We start from the raw sequence: 21,015 nt of genomic DNA, 5'->3' as shown, positions 1-21,015 counted from the left end.
ACATCCTGGCTTTCATTGACTATAATAAATACATACAAAATGGTGGTTGAACAGCTGCTTGAGACCACCTGGCCAGGGCGTAGCAGGCTCCTTGCCTCGGGCCACAGGTGGCTTCAAGATGGTCCCGAGGAAGAGGCATCCTTTATTTCCGCTCCCTTCCTGTACAACCCACGCCGACGACCATCAGTCCAAAAGAGTAACCTCGTGCCCCCGGCACTGCGGGACATGGGATGTCACCTTTCACCCCAAGCACAAAAATAATATCCACAGGCAGGTTAGGGCCTTGTCATCTGTGCTCTACTGTATCCGCCAAGAGCGGGAACAATCGCCCCTTATGCAGAACACTCTGCAGCACTTTACCACATGGGTCTGCCCGCTATATCCCGTACAGTGTGACGTCATTAACAGCATCAGACCGCATATACAACCAATGGCAAAATCCCATGAAAACTCGGCAAAGATTTCCCATTTACCCATCACAGATCCTTGTAATTAGTCTGAAGGACAAACCAATATGTATTCCTAATATTTAAGGGGCCGCTGCGCCAGTGGTGCTTTGTGCAAGTAATTTTTGGGAACTCGATCTGTAAGAGCTTCAGAACGTGGACAGCAGCAACAGATCATATGACTATTTTAATGATGCATAATGCTAAGATAAATACATATTTTTACCACAATAGTTCATTTTTCTAATTGCAAAATGGTGGAATCTTCCAGTCCATCTCGTTTTTTGTCTGCTTACACTGCAGCCGCTTTTCCTATTCTCTCTCTCACCTTTTCCGCCTTCCCCGCCAGCACACGGACTACATACCTCTACGCCCATATGCAGCCGTCTGGTCGAGACCACTGCTCTGGTGATTGGGGGGGGGGGGGTGGGCAGAAGAAAAGCTCCTTAACATAGCACATTTGCACCTAAGCGCAGGGCAGCGAACAATATCATACTTCATGGCAGAGCGCAAACTTTGCACTCGCCCAAGTTGATTACTGGTTCTGGTCGAGTAAGAAAAGGTGTGCTGTGCGCATGCGTAGGATTGATTGAGGCGCTGAGTGACAGGCTGGTGTCTTGCAACTTGACATGTTTACCCTTGATGAGGGCACTTCCCATACCCGATGTAAAATAACCCATCATCATGTACATTGTGGAGGCGTATAGTACCAGTCGGGCAGCACCTACCTGCTCTGGCCGGAGACCTGGCGGCACCCAGGTGTACTCCTCCAAGGCGCAGCCGGAGTCGTCGTCCGACGCCGAGCTCCTCTGGCACCCAAAGGCAAGCTTGCCAGCCGCCGGCTCCATTACCAGGGGCATGGTTATGCAGAGGCAATCCAACACTCTGGGGGCATCAAGCAGCGATTCTGAAAAACACAACCCGCAAGCACACTCGTTACAGCATCAACGGCTACAGGATGGCACGAAAAGCACTCGAAAGCAAATCACAGTTCCCACACCATTGACTGTGCTGGCGGGGGCTGACGGAAGTTGTAGTTCAAAACATTTGGAGGGTGGCAGGTGGCAGACCACCAACTAACCAGTGGAATGGGCACAAGTGTATTTATTTGTTTACCAAGCAACAATGATAGATGCATTGCAAACGTGCAATACGAATATTGCTGTCAAATTAGTCCACGTCCCAAATGGTTCCAAAAGCAAAGGGGGGCTTGTTGTACAGTCAAACCGTGCATACGATTGGTCCTATTGTTTCGGTGTAAGCAAGGCGAATTGTTGTCAAGACACAATCATGCTTAATTGATGCAGTAGATGGTGTGCAGTTAACCACATTTCTTACAATGTTAATACAAAAAACTCCTTTGATGTAGTTATGAGAGGGGCAGGTTCTAATAACCAGTCAAACTTTGCACCTGATTCTTTTCACAAGAATCAATCATTTCAAAAACAGAAGTACAAAAAAAATCCCCATTTTTGCGAACTCTTATGGTTTTAACATAAATACAATGATATGAGTGCCCACCCCTCCCCCACACTAAGACTATCTGCCACCCACACCCTCCCACCCTTGCAACACACTCACCTCACCCTTCCACCTCCCCCCCTCACTCTACCCCACTCCCCCGACCCTCCCACGCTTCCTTTCTCCCACACCCTCACTCTCTCCCACCCTCGCAACACACTCCCAACCTCCATCCGCACTCGCTCAATCCACACTCACTCTACCCCAACTCTCCCACGCTTTCTCTCTCCCACACAACCCCATAATCGCTCCACAACACTCCTGCCCCCCCTCACACCATCTCTCTGCCACTCGCACACTCTGTCCCTCACAATCCCACCTCTCCCCAAACGCAACTCTCTCCAGTACACCGCCCACATTCTCCCCGCCCCCCCCCACAACCAGCCTGCATGGGTTATTTCTTCATGTGTCCCAAACTTTGTGGTATTAAAATAGTCCTGTCACGGTTAACAGTGTAGGTCATAAGGACACGAGATGCTAATTTAAAATGTATGCCCCAATAGCGAGAACCCATTTTGCTTTATAGGCCTCCTACGTGTGTCTTAATGCTCCTTTACGCACATTGCTAAGCCCCAATTATTGCCACAAAGGCCTGTTTGTTTTGCCCTAGTTGGCCTGGGGAGTCCAAACTAGCTAAATAGCTCACATACAATTTGATACACCCGCCATGGAGCCAAACAAGTCTTTCTGTCCCATATGTGAGCACACCACAGATTACAGTACCCGCCTCGCAAGCCAAAGGCAGCCGCTTCAATGCCACCCAGGCAACGGAACTGGCTTCCCTTCACCCCGAACAAAAGTCAGGCTGACCCCATTTCCGAGCGCGCTGTTTGAAGGCTGCGACCTTTCAAGCAACCCCTAGCCCCCAACAGGTGCAGCCCACAGACAATGTCCTTTGAGCTTCTAGAAAAGGGCTGCCCCCCTGAAAGGGGCAGCCGAGGGGGGCTGGCCTGCGACGTGTCACCGCTGTGTTTGAAAAACAAACAGGGAGGCGCGGGATGGATGCCTCTACTGTGCTTGCTGCGCGTTATCTAGGCGCTAGGCACGGAAACAGGCATGCAAATAAAGGCCCATTTTGTCTGTCCTGTTGTGTCCAGCTGCTGGTAAAACACCAGCTGAGCAGAAATGTAGGCCTCGCCCGACCGACAACAGCGTCCCCAACACTCTCCAGTCAACCTAATCCATTTGGTGCACGGTGAATGCGAAACAATTCCACCGCAGCGTTTTTATTACGTCTACTGCCACAGGTGTGCAGCTTCAAACTGCTGCAAAGGACAGGTGTTGTAATCGTAATTCCTTGTCGCCCCTCGCTCCCCCCTTGACCTCGGGAGGAACAGCTAGCATGGAATGCGGATCTCAGCAGGAGGGGAGTAACCCACTGAGCTACCGCAACAACTTAAAAAACATCCTGCGTTGTGGACAGTGTAAGTATTTTGGCAGGACTCACTACGGTGCGAGTCCTGCCGTTCGAAATCGCTGCTGGTCTTGCTGTGAGAGCTCAGGGACTGGTACAAATATGCCGAAGATAAAACACCTTGTGCAAGCACGGTTGCTTCAAAAAGCACTGATTCTCTTCAACCCGTCATGGGCCGAGGCTACAAAAGGACATGCCAAGAAACATTGCCACCTGCCCGGCTGTCCCTGAGAACATGATGCACGAAAGTGGTCTGTATTTTGCTGTACACATTGTCTCACATCCGGGCAGGGCTCAAAATGTGCACTCTCCACTAGCCATCGACTAGTGACAATTGACTCTTGGCGAGTAAGAAATGGTGTGCTGTGTGCATGTGCAGAAATGAGGTAGTGAGTGCCTTTTTATGACTGGCTCGCCTAGGTATCCCTAAGAAAGCACGGGGCATGGTAATGGTATGGTTATGTTTATTTATAAAGCGCCTCTACACAAGGCAAGTGTTTCAAAGTGCTCAAGGAGGATGGAAACATTGCTCTACATTGTCTAACATAACATCCAAGTTAACAGCAAGAAAGTGCATTGTCTGTTAACAACCTCAACCACTGTCACTCCCAATGGCAGCACAATCAGCGGTCTCACTAAAAAAATAAAAAAATGTAAAAAAAAAACAACACGTGCAACTGTACAGCTCTTGAATCAACTCGCAAACTTCCTCCCCTGGCCAAAGCACCCCGCACACTGAAGGTCTCCCACCTGTAAACAACAAAACACCCCCAGTGTGCGAATCACTGTCAACCTAGAAAAGGATGTACGTTAATATCACGAAAACCAAAATCTCGAACCCAATAGGGTCCCATTTTGTACTTCAACACATGTGTATACAGTGGACACCCCCCGCGATCCCCACAAAGCAAAATACTGAATTGAGGGGGAAACTCCTGCAACCCGGTCCCCTAATTCAGTATTTTGGAATCCCAAGATTTTTGTAGTACCAAAATGCGGGACTTTGGGTGATGCAGAATTTTAAATATGGTATTTTCGTTTGTCACCCGTAGAAAATACCCCTACAGATGCCAGTTGCTACGGGTTCTAGCATTTGTAAGGCACCTTACACAGCAAGAAATTGTGTTTCAAAGCGCCCACAGGGCAGGGGAAGGAGCATAGGGCAAAGGCAGTAGAATACAATAACGAACAGGATAGAGGTGGTAGTGCTTGGCAGAGGTCACATAGTAAGTGCAGTCCTGTAAGGGAACACAGGCCAGTGGGTGCCAAGGGCAAGTGCTTGGAGTGGGAGGGCTGAAAGGGATTGGAGGAAGGCCGGACCCAGAAGAACACATAAGGGCTCAGGCCACCAATCTCAGCGCCTGAGAGGTTTAGCGGGGGAGGGGAAAAGAGGAGGTGAAGAGGAAAGTCTTGAGATGCTTCTGAAATTTGAGGAGATCTGGCTCAAGACCAAGGGGGAAGCTGTTCCAAAGGAGGGAGCTAGCCGTGGAAAGTGATCGGCCTCCAGCCCGCTGCTCAGAGAAGTGCTCGACAAGCACAGGTGGAGCTGGAGGACCGTAAAGAGCTGGGGTTGAAGAGTATTTGGTGAGAGCAAGTTGTAGATCGCATTGCCCCAGGCCCCAGACAGCCCTGTGGATGATGCAGAGGGATTTGAATTTGATCCTTGCAGCAACCGGGAGCCAATGGAGAGATTTTAGGGCTGGGGAGATACCTCTCCTCCCCAAACCCACCACTCTAATTCACTAGAGCGCCTGAGGACTATGCAAATGGTGGTGGAGGGTAGTATAAAACCCAAAATAAAATAAAATGAGCTTGCCTAAACTCGGGCACCCCTCGAGCAGGCCTAGGAGACGATGGTCATTTCACTGCAATCGACAGTCTATTGTAAAGCACAGCCTCCACACTTCCGAGGGCATGCTGAACACACGTTGAGTCCATCGCACAGCCGGGCAGCGGCTAATTCTAGTGCCATGAAGGAATGCACTAGAAAATGCGTGGGCATGTTTTATTCCCACTTTCTGACCAGCGCCCCATTTTAGCCAACAAGGATTGCACATGCACCCCCACTACCACCATAGGACACCACCCCCTCAACCCTCCTGCCCATTTCCAAAACCTTAGGTCGTTTTAAGCCTACTTCTGCTGCACCGCCTTCACACATCTTTTCCCTCTTCCTTTCCATCAGACTTGGGTCTGGTGAACCCTAAAGGGGGCACATTGTGCCACTCTCTGGTCAAGCCTCAGTGCTGTAAGACTACAACTGCGGTGCAGGGCGCAATACAAAAGCGTATTAACTGAACAGAAAGGCCCAAGAAATTACAAGGGTTTCAGAACGACCTGCTTTATAGTGCCAGTCACTGACTCGCATAACTTTATAATGGCTGAAATGCAATTTCACACATCTTTTCCCTCTTCCTTTCCATCAGACTTGGGTCTGGTGAACCCTAAAGGGGGCACATTGTGCCACTCTCTGGTCAAGCCTCAGTGCTGTAAGACTACAACTGCGGTGCAGGGCGCAATACAAAAGCGTATTAACTGAACAGAAAGGCCCAAGAAATTACAAGGGTTTCAGAACGACCTGCTTTATAGTGCCAGTCACTGACTCGCATAACTTTATAATGGCTGAAATGCAAATACGCATAATATTACCCCCCCCCCCCCCCCAACTTCTCCCAAATGTGGACTATTGTCCCTCCGAGGGCATTCAACCAGCAGCGCACTGGGACCATATTTTTGGTGAAAGGCGCTATACACATTCCTACTCTGACACCCGAGGCACTCTTCAGACGCTACAAAATAGGCAAGCCCCGTTTTGTGGCACCAGTGTCCCAGAAAGGGTCCAAGGCTCTGCAGGTCTCTATGTTTTGACATCTGGGTCACCGTTTTATGACCTCATCAGAGTCCTGGAAAGTGTGTGGGGGGAGGGGGGCTGTAGTCCCTGCATTGTGAGGCCAGACTTACAGAACAAATGAAGGCTCTGCGCCTTTTGTAACAAAAAAGGGGCAAAGGCTGTGCATGACCCTGTATTACGACATCAGAGATAGTGGGTTTGGTGACAGCGGCATTGTCATGTTCCAACTTTTGCTCCGTATAACCCCACCTCCCTCGCCCTACCCCAAAAAACAGTCCAGATGCCCAGGAATTCAAACACGAAGGCAGCCCGGCCTCCTGAAGGGCTCCATTCACAGCGCAGGGTGACTGCCAGGTTGGGCCTGTGGGAAACAGCCGGCCATGAAGCCGTCCTTTATGGCGGCCATATGCGGGCTGCCGGGGCCCTACCAAAGCAGGGCCGCGGGACTGTTTACATGGCTTAAACTGCGGTGGTAAACTCGTGTCAAGATTAGCGAGCCTGCTAGAATACACAACACAGACGCCACATGTCGACAAGAACGCAAACGGGGCCCGTGTGCAGGCAGGGCCCAGAGACAGCCATAGGCCCAACTCTACATGCATGCAGATCTGTTCCCACTGTACGTTCATAATCAGTTTTGCAACATAGCGCCTAAGGCTCCCCTTTTAAGCGCTATATCGATAGCTATTATTAGTCAATTCATCGACACCCAGCCTTCCTTCTCAAATATTCTCCATAACAATAATAATAATAATTTAGCATTTATACAGCGCTACAAACCATCAGACATCTGAGAACTGCTTATTATTACCCACGGTGTGTGGTGCTCATTTATCAATCTCGGAAGGATGAAAGGCTGAGTTTGGCCCTGCCTGGATTCGAACCTGCATTAGCAGGCTCTGCACAGATGTCAAAGCAAGCACTCTACTCGCTGTGCCATCGGACCGGCTAATAAAAATAACCCTTCACCTACCAGTGGCCCACCATGAACATAAAAAAGGGACTAATGATGGGCTTTCCACCTGCCTGATGGCTCTAGCCATCTTGATTGGACACCTACCAAAGAAGACACAAATGCCTCTTTTAGAAACCTGCCTGTATTCACGTTACTAAGTACCATATCCATAAGGCCACCCAATTCTGTCCTTTTACCTGTGGATTCTGGGCCTTGCAGCTTTGCTTTCCCATTCGAAATTCAGGAAAACGGCAAGTCTCAGAATTTCAGGGAAATATGACCGAATGCCCTACTTCAGCATGGCGTGAGAACTCGTGCGAGCTCTTGTTTCGGCAGCAGGTGCACTCACCCACTGAGCAACCAAAGACAAGGCTGCCCTCCCCCTCCCGAACCAGGCGACTTGCATTTGCAAACAGTGAGAACCCATCACTTGGTGTCATGAAGAGAGACAAGCATCGCAATACCCAGGCCAACACACAAACCTTAGTTGCAACGTGAAACCCAGATGTACTCAGCATCTGCATTACAAACGGCCCTTAGTCTCAGGGTTAAGCACCGCCCGGGGCTACATCAAATAGCACCCTAAACCAGCCCCCTCCCTCAGCGCTATACAAATGATTACACCCGTGAACAGAATGACACGGCGTGCTGGCCAACCACCCTTGGGGGGGCAGGGGTGGGTGGGGCTTCCTTTTACAGCGGCTGTGATAACCCCTGGGGGGGGTCTGCAGGGACAATCACATCATGTTTATGGGGAGCCCGGCTATTAACCATTACCTGAAATTTACAAGTAACAGTGACCCGTTAAAGGGCTCTTATGGCTGGTGCGAAAACCTGTTCCGTGTCAAAGGTCAAATCTCTATCGAAACCCGCCGTGGAATGGAACACGCGCGTCCGCGTGACCGCCGCCTGCGCAGCAAAGTGACGTAATGACGCAGTGACGTGCGAGGCAGAATGGCGGCCACCAACATGGCTGCCGAGAGAGGTAAACACGCCTGCGCAGCCCGTATTTGGCCTGGTACGTTTCATGGGTTCTTGAAATTAGGCGGACTAGAAACAAAAAAATAAAATGTACGGCAGCTACATGTTTTGCAGATTATCTTCGATTTATATTAAAAGCAAAAGAGACATTATGTGGGCGCAAAGAGACATTATTTTGGAGGTCCTCAGATTAAGACTTGAATAGTTTTAAGAAATACCCATTACATCTGCATATTCCAGTATGATTTTTTTTATGTCGAGTTGGTTGGGTGACCTTGTGTTTAATAATTTTTATTCATTTTAAATAAGAACATGATGATGTACAACAAATCGGTGAACTGAGAAAAGTGCATCAAATATTCAAAGAACGTGTTTATTCGGCTGTTGTCATGTTTCACTGGCAGGGACCAAAACTGCTGAGTTGAGTACCACAAACGTGTATCGGTGATATCAGTCAGCATAGCGCTTAGACACTGGAGGAGTACGGGAATGAAGCGTTATGTTAATACCAAATTATTGTTTCTTGTTCGCCATTTAGCTCTTGCTTGCCCGATTCACTTGACAGTGACAGCTACAAGGAGCTACCTTTCACTTCCCAGGCCAACTGGTGCCATACAGACATTCCCAAACACCAGTAAAAGGAGGTGCATTAGGAAACACGTGGAAGGGTTTTAAAGCATAATGGCCTTAAGCCAAGTGCAGACGCAACCCTACAATGCAAGACACTTCAGAAGTAGTATGTCTGCTTCCCTTCCTACCCCTGGCAAGCATCTCGCTTGTGTTTGGTTTACTCTTATCCTTTCACTCTTGGTTCAATATTTCCTTTCCACCAGAGTGTGCTTCACCTCCTACAGGGGAGGAGGTGGCAGGAGAGCACTATCCACAAACGCCTTGGTGCCAAAAAAACAAGAACATTGGTTTCAGCATAACACCCCAAACGCGCCCAACTCTACATAGTCCCACTGCCCGGCAGAGGCGTTGTTAGGTAGGGGGCTATAGACCCAGGTCTTTTGGTTGTAGCTCTGGAGGTGCTCCAACCAAAATGCTACCTAGCCCCGAGTCGCGCCACTCCCGACATTCGCTTAGCCCCTATCTTTTACAGACCTAACAACACCCATGCTGCCCGACATGGGTAACTTTATCATGTTGCCAAGTACTAGCCAGACATAAAAAGTAACTCGCCACCTCAATTCCACACATACAGTGTATGCACTTAATTGATTCACGGTGCGTCACCCTTTCTCAACTCTCATGCTGGACTTCCTTTGCATCTTGTACTCATGGTGGCCCTGAATCATGCTGTTCTCATCTTCATCTTGTATCCTGGCTTGCAACATTATGTGTTACTATGACTTCTGCAATTGTATTCGCTCTTCCCTCTTGCTTCTCCATTCTTTTTGACTGCTTACTCTATGTTCTCTCCTCCTCTCTCCCTTTTCCTATCTCCTCCCCTCTTCTATGCACTTACTCTATCAGAATTGTCTCTGGACCTAGTATATCAACCTCGCCAGTTCCCTCCCCCAGCACTATCTGAAATGTCATCAGGCCGAGTGCGATAGTCAATTTCACATCCTTACTGTTCATGGCCTGTAAGAATGACGTATTTTCCCTTGTTCCCTCCCTTGCCTTGAAGGGCTTTCAAACACATTGTGTATAGGCGCTACATAAATAAACTATCACATCACAGATGGCACACCGTGACTTCCTCAGCACGAGTCAACTATCACTAGCCAATGGCTGGTGGCAAGGGACAATTGTGAGCCCTGGTGCCCTTTCAGTTTTTCATTAGCCACTGAGCCCCTCAGGTGGCTGTGTCTCGTGCCCCAGCAACCCGGAGGGCAAGTAAGTACATACAATTACGAAGTGTTTGTCGTTACACAAACCTGACATAGTTGGACCGCAGCAAACTAGCTGCAAGCAAGAACGTTTGGGACATTTTAGCAAATGTAGCCATAACAAAAACGTGTGTGTGAACATTTCTGAGGATAGCTCAGGGGCAACGTGCTCACCTTGGAAGCAAGACGACACTGAGCAACACAGGTTCGATCCCGGGGTCCGTGCTTAGAAACCTCTGGGTATTAAGCGCATTATAAATAACATATCATATCTATGGTCATTAACTGTAGTTGTTTTACGTTATTTTTACCTCTTCCCATTAAGTATGCTTCGATCGTGCAGTTAGTTTTACCGTGGTCGAACGACTGCCCTTTGCTGCCAGGTTAGCAAGCGGCACGTCGGACAGCACAAGTCAACAATATCAGAACTGGCCACCCACAATGTCAGCCCGAGAAGTTAAACTGGATGCCTGTTATTTGGCCCCAAGGCAGGTGAATCAGGAAGGAGGTCTCGGCCGTATAATTTCACCCGGAAGTGAACAGCCACGGCACGGCCAGCGTGTTACCGTCAGATGTGCGGCAAGTGCATTTCACACTAGCGTGTTATAGAGATCCGTGATTGCATTAGATGCCCCCCCACAATACAACCCAGATGGGCGCGCTAGTTTCCGATCCAGCCATATCCCTTTTGCAAAACGTTGTAGAGTGGTCAGCAGGTGCGTTAACCCACGGAGCTCTGTTGTCGACCTGTAGTGCTCTTTGTGCAATAAGGACTTGGCCGAACAGTGATGGCTCAACACAACTGCAAGAGGGCACATTGACTGGTTTGCCCCGCCCCATCAGGCACTACACACTCCTCTCTACAATGCCCACTTTCACCCACTCTCAGGGGGCACACATTGCCCGTCCATAAGACACCAAGACAGTCCTGCTTTTAACTTTGTATTCTAGGATCTCACGCCAGGGTTTCTATATCAGCCCTTCATTATTTTGAGGTTGGTACATTGAGTTCCTTTACATTGGGTAATAACACGTGCTATAAAAGCGCTTAGAAGGGGTGGGTTCTGGCACGAAGAGCTATATCAAAATGTGATATTAAACAGCAAATTGCAACAGACAGAAAGGCCAACCGCTGCCTAAAACTGATCTTGTCTCCATGCATGCCTTCCCCAGTCGCTCCAGCAGAAGCATCGCTGCAAGCTCTCTGAATTACAAACTAAAATCTTGGCTCACCCACACACCTTCCCCAGTCGCTGCAGCAGAAGCATTGCTGCAAGCTCTCGGAATTACAAACTAAAATCTTGGCTCACCCACACACCTTGCATGCCTTCCCCAGTCACTCCAGCAGAAGCATCGCTGCAAGCTCTCTGAATTACATACTCAAATCTTGGCTCACCCACACACCTAGTGTGATCTTGGGGACTCCCTTCTCTGCCCCACTTTTCCTAAAAAAGCTTCTCGGCACTAGTGGGAAGCTATGCCGGCTGCGGGCAGCCTCCCCGCCATGGGGCGTTGCAGGCACGTGGGATTGAGGATGGGATGGCTGCTACACATGGGGACCCACATGCTACACATGGGGACCCACAAACTTGGAAATTGAAAGCTCGTTGGATACGAGCGCTTAATCAATGGGTTATCGACCCAGCAATGCACAGCTTCAGTGCTTTGCTGGGCTCTGTCTGCCACTGCTTTCATATTAGGATATTCACTCCCTGCCGAAGAACAAAGCGGATGACAAGCATGTGGGCTTCTGCCACGATCTTGTCATCATTTGACGGCGCTCGATTGGCTAATTGGAAAGTGGGCGGTTCTAGTCACGGATTAGATGTCCCATGTACTGACTGGCCTGGGAAATATTGCTAACAACACTACCCCTCCCAGCATCATACAATGTCTGAATGGCTTATCTTGCTGTAAAATTAAGTTATGCAGCTCAAACTTGTCTCAGATTATCTTCCCCCAAGAATAGTTGATGACGAAGCTTGTTTTGGGAACGGATCAGTCTGAGTGGCTCCCTCCACCTCCCCCCACGGAGTGCTTAAAAATAGTGGCTTTAATTGTGTACGGTGCTTAGAAGCTCCACGAATCCGGCACGCAGCGCTATATGAATTACCAAATCATTGTTAATGGACCTAATCTTTCAAAGAATGTGCCAGTAAATAGATCAAGAAGCCAGTTTAAAAAAAAATGTAGTTCCATAATTAGCGAGAAGGCTCATATTAAGCAAACTGTCTTAAAAAAATATACAATTCCCTTTCGATGTTTCGCCCCCATTGCTGTGTCTATTGGAAAGCAGCGGGCAAGTCAGCATACACACAGTCAGACTTCACCTATCACCTGTTGGCTCCAGGACAACACACCTCTTTGTTAAAGGCCCACAGAGCTCGCTTGAAACGAGCTTTCCAGCAAAAACACTTCTGGGCCCAACGTGTTTTGAGACGCCGCAAGAGCGGGGCTGTGAAAACAAAATTCCGCGCATAGCGCAGTGGCCGTGGCCAGCGATCAAGGCGGAAGGCTGCGCCACCGCGCACAGTCAACCCAGAGTCAGGCTGCAGGGAAACACTGCGGCGATTCACTGCCGGGCCCCGCGCACCTGGAAGGTGAGAATTCGCCTGCAATGCAAGGCTACAGGTTTTATTTCCTGAGCAAAGCTAATATTTATGGAGGAAACGGATAAAAAGGCTGCACCTATGGGGCGAAACGGCCTTTCTGTGGGTAGGGTGGTGCAAAGGTGCCAGGGTGCATTGGCCTTCGGGTGTCGACAGGTACCCCTTGAGGGTTGAGCCCATGTAGGCATGTCAAGGCCCACCCACGCCTCTGCTCTTAGGCCCATTGTTCCCGCCCAACACACATTTCCTCTTTCAATCCCATTGTGTCAAGGCCAAACCGCAGAGGGCACAAACTCAATGGTGCCCGTCTAACCTTCCAGGGACCACCTGCACGGGGGCCAGGGCTCGGTGTCCCGACAACACTGGCCTCCTACCAGGCCTGGCCATTGGCCCGTGGGATCAGCTGCGGTGCCCTCTCGCGTGTCAGCGCGAACAGAGGGGCCAGTATGAGGAACAGAGACCGCTTTCAGAGTCGGCCGAGGTAACGTCGCCCACCGAAGCCCGGCTCCGGGAGAGGGAGGCTGAAAGTAGGGCCTGCCGCCTTGGCTGCAAGAGCCTCCTGTCTCAAGCGCCGAACGTTAGCTGTCTGTCCTTCTAGGCGCAGGCAGAACAGTGGGGATACAGGCGACATGGCTGGTGGGCATGAGCTTGCCTCTGTGGTGCTAGCCATTCTGGTCACCAAGGCCGACTCGGTCCTTCAACCTTCCACGGTTAATAAACAATAGTACCAGTAAACTCGGTGATGCATAATATCAAGTGGTTATTACAGCGCTCAGAAGCGGGGAGGGAGTGCTGCATCATGCAAGCGCTGTCTGAACACCTGGTGATGTTGTGCACTCCTCTGCCCTTCATTTAGCCGTTCATTCTCGTCTCTTAACTCACCCAAAGCAACATAACCCGAGCAAAGGCAGAACACAGCCCGTTCTCAACCAGGTGCATAACATTCCAGCGCCTCGAGGTCGTACCAATGCCAGTTAAGCGCTTTACAAATGCTAAAGAACTTACATGCCAGACAAGTATTAGGAGTGGATAAGCGAACACCACCAGGAACGACCATCACACACATGTAGAGTAGCTCCCTCTGCCCTGTAGACTGACCGGCCCCACACATTCCACCCACCCCAAGTTCTGTACCTCAGTGCAGCAGCACTCCTCCGTGACACAAAGCTATACACTGCACAATAAACCCACACAGTCGCCAGGTGAACTCGCGTCACTTTACCCGAGTATTGTTCGTATTGACCAAGAAATACCAGGTGACCTCTGCAGCAGGTGCACAACCCACCGAGCAGCTTGGCTCATTTGTAGTGAATATATACTCCCCAATGCGCCCCATGAGCCTGCGCGCGTGACACGCCGCCACTCTTGGTGCCTGTCTGGGCTGCTACAGGGGCGGCAGCGCTTTGACCGTGGGAGCTCTCCCCCCTCCCCTCTTTACAGGCTACAGAGGGTACCCAGATGGGCGCCGGCTCCCCCCATCCTAGGCACATGTGCGGCACACACCCCCGCGGCTCTTTCAAAAGAAAAGAAACGCACTTACAAAAACACGTGCCAACAAGATGTGCCCCCCGCCCCCCCAAGGCTGAAGCATGAAAAATCACCACCGGTGGAAAAAAAACCCGTCCCTCGCCTCGTAATAGGACCAAAAACAATTAAATACAGCATGGAAACTCGGAAAATAGATGCCTACCCTACCACGCGTGGTGTTTTATAATGTACAACGTTACCAGTCCATATCAGACCAGGCTAAGAATTACAACAAGGACTAAGGGAAGTTGCGTAAAATAAAACGCACCCTGCACAGGTCCGCGGCTCTAAATCCAACATCTCCCAACAGAACTAGTGCCCAGAGCCCAGAACCCAAGCGCGCGGAGGACGCGGCGCGGCGTCTTACCTTCTGCGTTCAGCGGGTTCCATATCTGTCCGCCGGGTTTCAACTGTGAAGGAAGGGCAGCCTGGGTCCCACGATCCAATCCAATCCCGAGGACCACAAAGCACACGCTCCCCCGAGTCCAGGCCTCCGCACCCCTGACTCGCTGCGCGTGTGTGTGACAGTGTGTACGAGCTGCGCGCAGCGCCTCCGTCCTTAAAGTCCAGCCTCACTCGCCCATCACAATGATGTCAGCCAGTGGGCACCGGGCGGCCTGCATAACTTAACACGTCACCATTAGCATATGAATCCCCCGCCTAGGGCCGGGGGAGCCAGTCAGAGGCCGCCCCCCCCCACACCCCCCTCCCCTTCCTGCCACCTCAATGGAGAGGGAATCCACAAAGGCAGGTAGCAGTCTCCCCTGCCCCATTCACACCCTCGCGTTACTCGCCCTCCATGGCGCTACAAAGACATCACAGCACTAGGACCCGCCTCTAAAGTATAGTCTGCACGTCAAAACGAATTCACATCTCGGCTACACCTCCGAATTTGGGAGGTTGAACCAAACAATTATTACATTTCTTTTAACACTGCCTCTGGCACAAACCGAGGCTAAAGTCCTACATGAAAATGTGTTTTCTGTCCCTTTTCAGAAACCTTTACCCCAAACGGATTTCCCGATCAATATTAGTTATTATCAGGGCGCTTAGAAGCGGTAGAGATGCGGCACGAGGCGCTGCATAATTACTACCGCAAACAGTGCATCGCGTAGTATGTGTCGTGGGTATCTAAACCGGGCCCTTATCGAGAACATGTGAGTATGCAAACGTAAGCTAAGCACACCCGACGTGCATTTACAATGCACATGAAGTGCCCCATTCACGTGTTTTTTAGCAGCAGTACAACTTCAGCTCACTCATACTTTCCCCCATAGCGCCCACTGGAATATGTTATAATAAGCACCGGTGTTTTACATAGTGCCGCTATTACGAAAACTCCAGTTTCAGAGCGCTTGGTAACCAGTGTTTCTTATTTACCTGGATATATTTCTTCAGTAGCCAGAGGCTAGATTTTTTTTTTGTTTGCCAGTGATTGCATGTTTCTGTTCTTAAAATGTGGTTGCCTCTTATTACAGCGAGAACACAGTTTCACAGAAGGCTATGGAAGTCCAGAATGTCTAGCCCAAATCTCTTGATCATATACTATCCTACCTGCACGCACACAATGCATGTATTTATGACGGAATAAAGCGCCCACATGCCATGTTGCGGCAGAACGCTAGTGTGGATGGGCCAGGCTCGGCTTCCCGTGCCAGGGAACCGGCCCAGTGACAGATCTGTAACATTCCTGGCGACATCGTATGGCAAGTCCCAACGTTGCAAGTGCTGGGGTGTGGAGGGGGGTGTGCAGCCCCTCTTCGGAGCTGGTTTGGGGCTGGCGTTATGACTGGGTACCGCAGAGAGATTATGGCCGGCTGCATGCCAGGGTATTTCCCCCCTGAATCGGAGTTTCCTGAGCAGTCCAGCGTTGCCTGGCCAGATTTGTCTGCATTGTATTTTAATATGTTTTCCAGGTACTGAGGACTATTACCCCTCCCCCCTGGAAACTGCAAATAAACCACAGTGCTACCTTCCCCCCTTAGCTACACTGCGAGTCAGTGCCGGTTCCTTGGGGCCTGTGTCATTCGGTCAGGCTGGCCCAGGTTCAGGTCCCTTGGTCCCATGTCATATACAGTCTTTGAATCTCCTTTTCCTGCAGGCACAGTGTGTTGTACCTTTTAGCCATGTCCATGCCAGTGCCAGGGGGATTACCAACGTGCAGCTCCTCTGAGGCACCGTCAAACCCTTGAGAACATGATAAGCTGGAAATGTAGAGGGTCTTAGTCCAACCACAAGCCAAGGCTTTAGGCGAGGTTTACCCAAACTGTCTCTTTCTAGATGTTTTGGCCTACAACTCCCATGATGCTTCACCACTCACTAACCTGGACGGGGCTCCTGAGAGTTGTAGGCCAAAACACCTGAATGGCTTAAGACCCACCTATCATCTTTCTAGATGTTTTGGCCTACAACTCCCATGATGCTTCACCACTCACTAACCTGGACGGGGCTCATGAGAGTTGTAGGCCAAAACACCTGCAGGGCTTAAGACCCACCTATCATCTTTCTAGATGTTTTGGCCTACAACTCCCATGATGCTTCACCACTCACTAACCTGGACGGGGCTCATGAGAGTTGTAGGCCAAAACACCTGCAGGGCTTAAGACCCACCTATCATCTTTCTAGATGTTTTGGCCTACAACTCCCATGATGCTTCACCACTCACTAACCTGGACGGGGCTCATGAGAGTTGTAGGCCAAAACACCTGCAGGGCTTAAGACCCACCTATCATCTTTCTAGATGTTTTGGCCTACAACTCCCATGATGCTTCACCACTCACTAACCTGGACGGGGCTCATGAGAGTTGTAGGCCAAAACACCTGCAGGGCTTAAGACCCACCTATCAAATGATTATCGATCTTCCTTTCGACCACGTTGCGGAACAGCATCGGCACCCGAGCGAATCAGTGGAGCGATGCCCCCGCACATGAGATCAAGGTCAGGCGTGTTCTCTGATCCTACTCGACACATCTGTGGCTTTTGCCTTGGTAGACCACAGTACTCTCATCGGTAGGCTTTAAATGGCTACTAAAACTAACTGGGCTGCCGCGTAATGGTACATGTTCTTTCTGTATCTCCACACTCAATCGGCCCAACTTGGACCCTCCCACTTTAAAACCCACCTGTGGTTACTTGTAGAGTGGCCCATGAGTCTTCGCTCTAGCCTTGTCCCCGTCCTTGCCCGTCTAAACTTGACCTTTTAATACACCAATGATTCACATTACGATAGCCAAAAGCGTATATTGGACAGTCCCGCTTGCGTTTAGCATTGGATGCGGGTGAAAGCACCAACCCACTTTATGACACTCTTAAGTGCAGCCTGGGTGTGCAGGTTTGTTCGCCTAGTGATGGTCTTGCCTTGTAGGGATCCCAAAGTGAGTATGTTGAGTTAAAGATCACTGTGCACTATCGCTCTGGCGGCTCTGAAAGGCAAGATAGTAGGGTTGGTTAGTAGGACAGAGCGGAGAAGGCTCAGAGAGAGCTGTGATGTGCTGTTGACCGCTTCAGTTTGGTTAACACTGTTTGCCGCGCATAGGTGCGGATTCTCGGTCGGTAGTCTGTCATGTTCTGTTGTGCCAGACTATGTGTGCCTTGTTTTGTTGCTATGTAGAGAAGTATGTGCGGTTTGCTGTGCAATGGATGTAGTTGTGTTTTGTGTAGAATTTGAGAGGTGTATGCAGAGGGTTGAGATTCTTTTTGTAATACAGCCTTCTTGGCACCTAATAATTCATTCAAATTCAAAGTTGTATTTGGCGATAAAAATTAATGTTCACGACAAGCAGACATAACACTGCACTGGGGCCACTGATTCAAACATATCCATGAAGCTGTGGTTAGGTGCCGGCTCCTTTGTGTCAGTTGTTTCCTATATTGTTGTTTGGGGTGGGCAGGCGGGTGTTGCTTTTGCCTCTTTATAAGAAGTAAAGGTGTTTGGGGCACTGCTTGCCTGTAGGGCCGGCCGCCTGTGTGTTATCCTTCCAGATGCAGACGTTTTTCAGTAAGAACTCGGCAACCGCTAAGTTCATCCCTATGGAACTCTTTGCTTCTCGTCTGCGCCTGGAGGGCGATTGGAGGGAGCTACAGAAAGACCAGGTGCACAATCGACCACTTCTCTCGACCAGAGTCTTTCACGTTTGCAACCCTTTGCTTTCCTTTTTTTCCGACATGGTGCCTGAAACAGCCCACTAGCAGTGCGAGCATGTTCTAGTGGTCTGCAACCTGCAGCTCTTCAGATGTTTTGGACTAGGTCTCCCATGATCCCTCATCATTGACAGTGCCCGGTTAGGGCTGCTGGGAGATGTGGTTCAGACCCTGTCTCTTCTATGCATGGGATGGGTAAATGAAGGCTTCTGACGGCAAGACAGGAGAGTGAATTCATAAAACGAGAAGCATAATGAAAGAGCAAGTATATAAAAAGAGACCGCGGACCCGGGCACGAGTCGAGGCTACACGACGTCTGATACCGTCCCGAGGCCGTAGAGTCAGGAAAAGATTTTGAGCCCCCTTTAATTGAATGAATGATCAAAATTATAATAATTTAGCATTTATGTAGCACTACCAACCCGCGGGCATCTGAGCGCTGCTTATTATTACACACGGTGTGTGGTGCTCATTTATCAACCTCGGAAGGATGAAAGGCTGAGTTTGGCCCTGCCGGGATTCGAACCTGCGTCTGTTGGATACATTCTTGGCTTTAAAAAGGGGAATGCCTTTTTATCCTTTGCCAGGGACATTACAGGAGTGCCTGTTTTCTCGGTTTATTTTTCAGTTATGGATGATTCATTTTCTGAAAGGCACATTCTCATTTCTCCTGTGCCCTTTCTTCGATTAGGCAGATCCCTTTTAAGATGTGTTCACTTCCCTTTGTCCAGACCCGGTTTTCACCTTTGGCATTGTGGGGCTCCTGGATTTTCCAATTTAAGTCCATGACTGCAAGATCATGTTGGCAAGTGTATGGATAGACAGACAGATAGCAAGTGCTCTCGACATGTAGCACCTAGAAACAGAGCCATGGGCCAAACGCATCCCAACCGACCTCGCATCTCCCCCCTTTCCCAACTAGCCACCACCCCAACCCGCGCACATTATTATTTCAGATCCGCCAGAGCGCCAGGAGACATGCAAATAAATGACAGTGCAACACAGGCCAGAATATATATTCCAAAAAGAAAATGGGGACCAAAAAAAGTACATTTCGACTGCAGTCAAGTTCAAATGCATGGGCTGGGAAAGCAAAAGAGGAAGGGAAACGGTGACCCTTTGCACACCTCAAAGGGTCATACACCTGTGACCCTTTGCACACCTCAAATACAGAGAATGTTCCCATAGAACATCCTGTATAGCAAAGTTCTCATTTTAAAGTGTGCTTGGTAAGTTTTGAGTTTTCCAGGCCTCCTAGGGAAGTAGGGGGGCGGGGGTGGGGTGACACACGCCCACACACCAAACAATGGCCAACATTGTGATCATGGGCTTGCAAACACATTGCTGTAAATAGTTGCCATGGGTAAACAGTTTGCTGCAGAAACTCGGGGGGTTATTTGCCTATCCCAGGCCCCTTTCCTGCTCCTACCTGCAAGGCAAAAAACCTTGGGGTCATCTTCAACTCCACACTCTCCTTCTCTCCTCATATATCAGACGTCTCTAAGAAGTCACACTACCAGCTGCACCTCCTCAGAGGTATTCTTCCCTTCCTCTCCTTCCCCCAGAAGCTCACTGTCTCCCGAGCCCTGGTTCTCTCAAAGCTGGACTACTGTAACAGCCTCTATCTTAATCGGCCTGCCTCCACTCTCCGCCCTCTGCAACTCATCCAGAACAGAACTGCGAGACTTGTCCTTGGCCTCAAGCCCAGGGACCGTATCTCTCCAGGACTGAAATCTCTACAATGGCTCCCAGTGGCTGCGAGGATTAAGTTCAAAACCCTCTGCATTGTCCACAAGGCCTTCTGGGGCCTGGGGCCCAAATACCTTCAACTCTCTCTTTCTAAATATCTTCCTTCCCGAGCCCTTCGCTCATCCGTCTCCAACTCCCTCAGGGTCAGCCGCTTCTCGAAGCAACGAGCTGGGGGTAGATCTCTCTCTGCATCAGGGGCCTCCCTCTGGAACTGCCTTCCTGCCTCCCTGAAACTTGAGGAGAACCACCTCCGGTTCCGGAAGCACCTCAAAACCTTCCTCTTTGCTTCTGCTTTCTCTCTCCCTCTCCCCTGCTGAACAGCTTAATTCTTCACTGAATCTGCTCTGAATCTGCAACTGGGCCACTCTCAGTGACCTCGGTCCAGGGCCCAGCCACTCTCCACTTGCACTGCCTCCCTGGCACCCCCCCGGCACTGCGGGACTGTCACTGTATCCTTACAGCACCCCCTTCCCAGCACTTGTTCTGCATCCACCTTGCACTTGCCACCAGCTGGCCTTATTTATTATTTTTTACGCTACTTACCTTGTACTGCACTCCCCCCCTCCCCCTTCCACTTTTCCCTTCCCCCCACCCCTGCACTTGCGCGATCTGAATGACACCTGGCCTAGTAGGATCGTTGTCCGTCTTCCTCTTGTCCCCCCCCCCGCCTCGTCGTGCCTTGAAACACTTGTGTATAGGCGCGTTACAAATGCCATATCATATCATTCATATCAGTGACCCATGGCAGGTGAGGAAGGTCCGCCATTTTAGGACTGGTATTTATTGGGGGTGGGGGGGTTGCGCATGCGCAGGGCAATCGCAGCTGGGGGGCTACTTGGCGAGCAGCCAGGGCGAATTCCACCCCTGACAATACGCTTTAAAATGGGAACAAGTGACATTTGCAGTCGCCGGGGCTTCCTACACACCGCTTTAGAAAGGTGCAGCCTTTCCTCTTTGGCGGAGAGTCCCACAGAGCGCGGCTTTTG

General features: G+C 50.1%; 1 protein-coding gene across 5 annotated transcripts in view; it reads right to left on the bottom strand.

Annotated features, from left to right (window-relative positions):
- PRICKLE1 (prickle planar cell polarity protein 1) overlaps positions 1-21,015 on the bottom strand; it is a 168,679-nt gene that overhangs the window by 11,072 nt on the left and 136,592 nt on the right. For 4 of the 5 annotated variants that reach the window (XM_069628023.1, XM_069628024.1, XM_069628020.1 and 1 more), the window contains exon 2: positions 1,175-1,353. In XM_069628023.1, coding sequence (XP_069484124.1) covers positions 1,175-1,306 — 132 coding nt within the window. In that variant the 5' untranslated portion in view covers positions 1,307-1,353. Of the gene's footprint in view, positions 1-1,174; positions 1,354-14,506; positions 14,660-21,015 lie in introns of those variants that run through there. The other variant, XM_069628025.1, reaches the window with a different exon arrangement.

The sequence above is a fragment of the Ambystoma mexicanum genome, chromosome 12 (genome assembly GCF_040938575.1).
Source record: "Ambystoma mexicanum isolate Mex_15411 chromosome 12, UKY_AmexF1_1, whole genome shotgun sequence".
Lineage (NCBI taxonomy): Eukaryota > Metazoa > Chordata > Amphibia > Caudata > Ambystomatidae > Ambystoma > Ambystoma mexicanum.
This window is presented reverse-complemented; position numbering and strand designations above follow the sequence as displayed.